Source organism: Rhopalosiphum padi, chromosome 1 (assembly GCF_020882245.1).
Source record: "Rhopalosiphum padi isolate XX-2018 chromosome 1, ASM2088224v1, whole genome shotgun sequence".
Taxonomy (NCBI): Eukaryota; Metazoa; Arthropoda; class Insecta; order Hemiptera; family Aphididae; genus Rhopalosiphum; species Rhopalosiphum padi.
The window spans coordinates 58,249,515-58,256,754 of NC_083597.1; the positions used below are offsets into that span (position 1 = coordinate 58,249,515).

Genomic DNA, 7,240 nt, shown 5'->3' on the forward strand with positions numbered 1-7,240 from the left:
TATTTTAATAGTTATTTTATTTATATAATTAACAATTAAGAACACAACGTCATGATATTATATAAGAAATTAAATAATAATATATACTTATTTTTATAGTTAATGTTTATCTTCAAATAAAAATTCCAAATATTATTATTTAGAATATTTAGATTACTAAAAATAATACTAATGCATGAACAATGTAAAAATAAATCCACTAATTCTTCTTTACTATTACATAAAAACCAAAAAACCTAAGTATCCAAAGTGTAGGAACTATTAGGTTTCTTAACGATTAATTTCAATTCTTTTTCGTTTGAAACTGAATCATCGTATGTATTCCATTTTTGTATAGTTGATGTTCCGAAAAATACGTAAATTAAACCAGTACCTACGCATATTGCTCCGGATAAATGAAATACTTTACACCATTGACTTAATGTTTGCTGAAAACAATTCACGCATTAAAGTATATTATTTAATATGCATACATAATAATACACCAAGACTATTAATGGTTATGGTTTAGATTTCGGCATCCAAAGTATGTTAGTTTTTAGTCATGATCATCTGACTTTCTTCCATAATTCTAACACACGACGTCAATGTTGTAAATATTACATTGACAGATTATTTACTGATTTTAAATACTAGAAAAGTATAAATACGATGCGAATTTGGATGTATAGCTCTCTCAGTTTAATTTATGAAACTAGGAGAACTATTATCCCAACCACGCCGTTTTATCAGTTATCAAAATAGTTTTTAGATTTTGATAAAAGCGAGCTAGTGCACTATTTTGGATGTTTTAGCTTTTATAGTGATTGTTTTTATTCTCCAATTACATTTACGGTATACGGTTAAATATTTAAATTAATTATTATTATTATTATTACTAAATGAAACAGCACTATTATAACTTAAGTACATAAAATATTTATTATAAACGATATTTCATGTACCTATGCCATTTACAAAATGAACACCCTTTATTACTGAGTTTATATTAATCTTAAGTTATCTTATATTAGGTAAAGATAAAAAAAATCACCTGATTTAAGGTTAAATAACCAACAATTATGGGAGAAATGAATCCCGAGGACGTAGAAACAGTTCCAATAATTCCTTGAATCACTCCTACAAAGAAAATAATTTTTCATATTACAATAATACATCAAAACTATAACTATATTACAAACTTAATAATTAAAATTATATTTTATTATACTTAAGTTATACAGTAGAACCTCATTAATCCGGACTATATGGGGCTCTAGGTTGTCCGAATTATTGAAAGTCCGGATTAAACAAAATAACCAAAAATCGTAAATTATAAATTTAAAAAAAAATATATTGGATATTAATTTATTATTCAAACTAAATATAAATACATATGTATGTCTTACAATATTTAACCTAAAAATACATGATACATAATACATATAGGATATTTTTAGAATTCGTTTTCTCGTTTATTTTAATCTATGACATAAACTAGCGTAATTTACGTATTATAAATGGCTGTCCGGGTTAAGCAAAGTCCGGACTAATGAGGTCCGAATTAATGAGGTTCTACTGTAATATAAAGAATTCCTTTAAAAATTCCGGTCAAAAAGATTCTTTACGTTATATACACTGTATTGGTTGTCTATAGGTTTTAAATTAGAATAAATAAATTAGCCAGTTAAAAATATTACTGTAATATTAGATACAAAATTTAAATTTATTTATTTAAATAATTTACCTGCATAGTTTGGTGCAATGTCCACTACTGCAGCGAGTGCCCCAGAAGATATTGCACCGTTTACAGCAGTTGCGCTGAAAAACATGAATACTGCAACCATTGAATTACATCCAGAATAACAAATACCCCAAATGAATAACCCTTGTAAAATATTACCTATACCCAATATGTACATAATATAAAACAACAATTAATTAGCTGTAATACTTTAATATTTTAAAAATTAATTAATTTTTATATTTCTTACAAAAGCATGTTGCCATCTTGCGTACATTGGTCAAAGACATTCTTTTAGATTTCACTAAACGATCGCATATCATACTAAATCCAAAAGAAAACGCCCATCGAACCAAATGAGGCATTCCAGACCATAAACCTGTCTGAGAAATGTTAGTTTTTACAGCTGTGATTGCTAATTTTCATGTTATACCTGTTTTATATTTAAACCTAAGACAAAGTTAAAATATGATGGAGCTTGAGCCGCAAGTGTAAATAAACCCCAGATACCTCCAGTTTGAGTCACTAAATTAATCAACAGTACTTTGGATAAAAGCAATGATTTCCAAGGTATCGGTAACTGCAACAATATTCAAATAATAATTACACAAAGTAACAGAATAATACAGTTATTTTAATATATTATATGATAATATTTATAAGTATTGTAAATAATTTATGTAGACATCGTATCAATATATTTTATCCAAAACATGTTTTTTTGTAGTATTTGAAAGGAATTTTTCTTAATTTAAGTCGTAGCTATATATTTTTAAGTAGATAAAAGGTATATAAGGGTATTCTATAGACGAGTAATAACAATTCAGTTGTTCAGTTGGTGAACAACTAAATTTTTTGCAAACAATAGCATACAACATTATAATTTCATTAAATTTAAATATTTTTCTTTATGTACTCATAAATAATAATCCAGATTTTGGTTTTGTAAAATTATCTTTTGGAAAAATATCAATTATGGAATACTGATATATCTGTCATTTAGACTAAATAGATAATCGTAATGATATTAACATTATTAACATACATTTTATTTAACTGTAGGAATATTGTCTATTATTTTAACTTTGATTTTTCTTACCGGTTTTGATCTAGTTTGTATGGTTTTACCTAGACAATTTTCTATGTATGTCCTTTCTCTAATACTGATAGTAGGGTGTTTAGCTGGAGTATCATAGACTAGTAAAATCCAACAAATATACCATAATAGACCTAGTCCTCCGCTAACATAAAATACACTCTCCCAACCAAACGTGGCGATGAGGTATCCACACATGATATATGTTACTGCTGTACCAATCGAACTTCCTTTGCATACAACAAAAAATAAAATACATGAATACCAAAGCACATAATATTTATATGTATGTATATGTTAATTATGGTAAAAATGAAACTTTAAGTTTGTAAAATCACGCTAACTTGTTTCAATTAGTCATGCATGCGTTTATCATTGTAACAATAAACCTACCTATATGTATAAACATATATTATTTATATTATACATATATGTAATATTATTAATATTTTTATACATTGTTTAAGTTTCTGGAAATACTAAATTAAAAATCTTTAAAGATTATACTGGAATGTTGTACTCGTATAAATAATGAGTATTTTTATTTTCAAATATACATATTAAAATTATAAAATATAATCAAAATATCATTTGTATTTAACTTGTCAATAGAAGAAAATTATAATATAATTGTAAAAATTACCAAATCTTTTCAAAATAATCACAATAAATAAAAAAAGTTTTTATCCTAACCGGAATACCTATTTACGTAAAACTAGTATATGACTAATTAAAATATTTTTTTTTTTAGTTATAATTTAAAAATGTGAAGTGTTACTACTGAGTACCTTTCCCACTCTGTAATTTACTGTTATTTTAAACTGTTATAAAAATTATTGATTGCACAAAAATTAGTCTATAAAACGTAAATACGCTTTTTAATAAAAAAAAAAAAAATTGGTTTTTTTGTGTTATTTATAGATATTTTTAATGTTCTACTATTTTTTTCAGTTATTTAATTGTTAAAAAAGCATGACAATTTAATTTAAAGTTTTAGGTTTGCATAAGTTATTTTTACAACAATTATAAAATAAACAAAAAACCATAGATACAACTTTTATCATAACAGTATTTTTACCGGAAATTATTAGTTATGGAATATATAGAAATGTATATACAGAATCAAAGCTAGAGAAATGAGGACGAAATCTAACACGAGGAAATGGTTCTTTAGTAAATAACATAAAACATGTGATTGCTGACTGATGAACACTTCTCTTCGTATACCTATAAGCCAAGTACATTAATGCCATACATGGCCATACATCAGATAAAATATAAAATCTAGAACTTTAGCATTGTACTTATATAGTTCACGTTACCAAATGTCCATATATTTATTTATTGAATTTAACAACTGTATTTTACACTATTTTATTAGTTTATTTTACTATTAGATGAATTTGCTTATACTATATACACTGTAGTAGATATATTTAATTGTATTATTATGTATCGCCATTTACAACAAGATTCGTATTCTTATTATATTAAAATTTTAATTCTAAAGTGATAAATAAATTAAATATTTTAAATTTTGATCAACACCACTACCATTATTTAAATATACGCCTTAAAATTGTATACGGCTTCAAAAGAACTTTTTTTACAACCGAGAAAAATAATTTAAAAAAATTAGCTCAAAACTTTCAATTTCTCAATGATCTAACGTCAAAGATTTTAATACAATTAAAAAAGTAATTAATTGAAGTACACTTCGAATTTTTAGGGTTTTGCCGAGTAAGATAACTTAATCAAAATTCAATAGTATTATTATATAATTATATAATATAATATAATATAATATTATGTATACTACAATTTTGACTTTACCAAAAACGTGAATTTAATAATTTTATTAAAACAATCATTTCCAACTTAATTTTAAATTTATCTAAATTGAAAAGGGTCATGCCCGAAGAAGAATTATAACTATGATATTATATCCGATAGTTTTTTCAAAAAACTGTCCAAAATACCGTAGAAAAATAGTAGTTATAATTATAAAATATCCATAGAAATAAAACTGAACACTGTGTGTCTATTTCCACTCAGAATCGTCTTTCGTGTGTAATGATTTGTCAATAAATTCAAATTTAATACTATAATGACAAGATACACTCGATACCTACTGTATACATCAGAAGAGCGACTTATTTAGTTTTATCTTTAGATTCTGAGTAGAGCAACGAATGCATTGACTTTACAATAATCAATAATATGTATGTTGTTGTTTTTTTTTTTTTTCTGTGAATAGGTACACCTGTACACGATAAGTAGTTGAAATTTAAATGCTTTTATTTTCAACTTTGAAGGTGGTTTTGGCTAGACAATTTTTTATAGAGGTCAAAATTAAATATTCATAGTACTCGAGAAAAACGAACAAAAAATTCAGGAAAACGGGAATTTTTATTCTAAATACGTTTTTAACAATATTGCATTCTTTATTTTGTTATAATTTAAAAACTAACAACCACAAAAACTTAAAATTTCCACGCCAAATATAAATAGTACTAATATTTTTTTATCATAGTATAGTTTTTAAAAAATATTTCAATTATTTATGGGTAATTCAAATTTTTGGTTTATTTTTAGTTTTTTTTTTTAAAAAAAAATATGAATAAAGAAATGTATAAATAGATAAAAATAATTGAAAATATACTAAAAAGTTTTTAGGTTCCAATAAAAAAATATCAAAAATGTATAGTCACAATTTTTCTTATAAGCATTTAAATTTAGAATTTGACAAAATTCATCAAAAACTTTAAAATTACAAATTTTTTTATAGTTGGTAATTTATAAAAACATGTCTGTTTATACCTAAGATTTGAAAATTTAATTCAAAGCTCTTTATACTTTTTAAATCAATATTAAAAAAAAAAATTACGGGAATAGAAGATAAAATTTATATTATAATATTTAATATTATGACCGTTTGAATTTAATATTTTTATGACAATGGATATTGACCAGGATAATAACTATTTCTTCCCAAACGATTTTGTATTTTCTTGTAATTCAAAAACGAATAATCGTAGATACTTGAAATTTTTATATAATGCTTATAATATCATTTTTATTATTTTCTATACACGATATAATTTTCAAAAATTTTAAACTCTTTTATATAGCTATTTATAGACATACAACATTTTTTTTTCTTTTTTAGTTTGTTTTTCTATAAATATCGATAAAAAATTATACTGGGTCAACATTTTTGAAAATGTAATAGAATTTCTCACTTAATTTTTGTTCTATGTATTTGAAGTTAAAATTTTGACGGCATTTCCTTTGGATACTTTTTATATATTATTGTGATTAATAATTATTTGTTTGATTAAGTTCTCTTTCGTATCATACTGTTGTAAAATTTTTAGCACTTCAAGTGATACACATTTATTTTAACGAAATTATTGAACTATATTTTAAATTACCTAAATAAGCTGAAACAAATCGACTTCTCTCGTGTGGTGGTATCCAATTAGCGGTCATTGTGTGCATTGAAGGCCATGCACCACCCTAATTAAAATAATAAAATAAAAATATGTATCGTCAATTTAAAAAAAAAGGTCTTACGGCTATGAGTCCTTGAAGAACTCTAAGAGCCACAAGTGCTTTATAGTTGAATTTTGCCGATGCAGGTACTGCAAATGATAATATCGCCGCCACGCCGTTACTGATACCAAACACGGTTTTTGTTCCATATCGTTGTGCCAAAACTCCACCTGGTATTTGCATGATCACATGTAATGTGAAAAATGCACCCAGTATTGAATTTTGCTGATATTCGTTCCATTCAAATTTTTTGTCCTTAATAAATTAAATAATATATAATATTATAAGAAAGACTAACGATTAATATCCATACATATAGGCAGCAATATTGGTCGGAATTTTAATCACGATTACCCTAAATTTAAGATATATTAGGTCACAATTATATTAAATGATTACTAAAATAAATATTATTTACATTTAGATCCGATGAAGATATTTGTGCAATAGTATTGTTCGACTTAAACAATTCAGTGTCCCTAAGACACTCATATATAATTGTAACATTTGATTTCGATATTGAATGTTTAATCATTGACACGATTGCTATATTAATATTCATTCGAAACATGTAATTAATAGCAAACCCCCAGAAAGTCATGTACCATAAAACTGTTCGTTCTGTAATATTATTTGATATTTATGTTAAATTAATATATACATTATATTATATTATATGTATACATAATATTTAAAAGAAAAACAAAATTGTACTTACTTTCCATGATTGTTGTTTGTGTAGCAGTAAAATCTCAATCGCATAGCTACCTTGTATTATTATAGTATTCTCTATAATGAACAAATACAAACAGGTAAGTACTTAATCAGACATATCACATAATGCCTACTTCATAATGATATATTGA

The 7,240-nt window shown here is 24.6% G+C and overlaps 1 protein-coding gene across 1 annotated transcript; it reads right to left on the reverse strand.

Moving 5' to 3' along the window:
• Nucleotides 1-7,240, reverse strand: LOC132917030 (sialin-like). The gene is made up of 10 exons (XM_060977541.1): nucleotides 7,093-7,240; nucleotides 6,793-6,995; nucleotides 6,396-6,629; nucleotides 6,254-6,338; nucleotides 2,823-3,049; nucleotides 2,157-2,303; nucleotides 1,974-2,106; nucleotides 1,727-1,882; nucleotides 1,034-1,119; nucleotides 1-428 (listed from the first exon to the last, which is right to left on the reverse strand). Exons 1-10 carry the CDS (start codon nucleotides 7,097-7,099, stop codon nucleotides 237-239), a joined length of 1,470 nt encoding a protein of 489 aa, XP_060833524.1. The 5' UTR covers nucleotides 7,100-7,240; the 3' UTR covers nucleotides 1-236.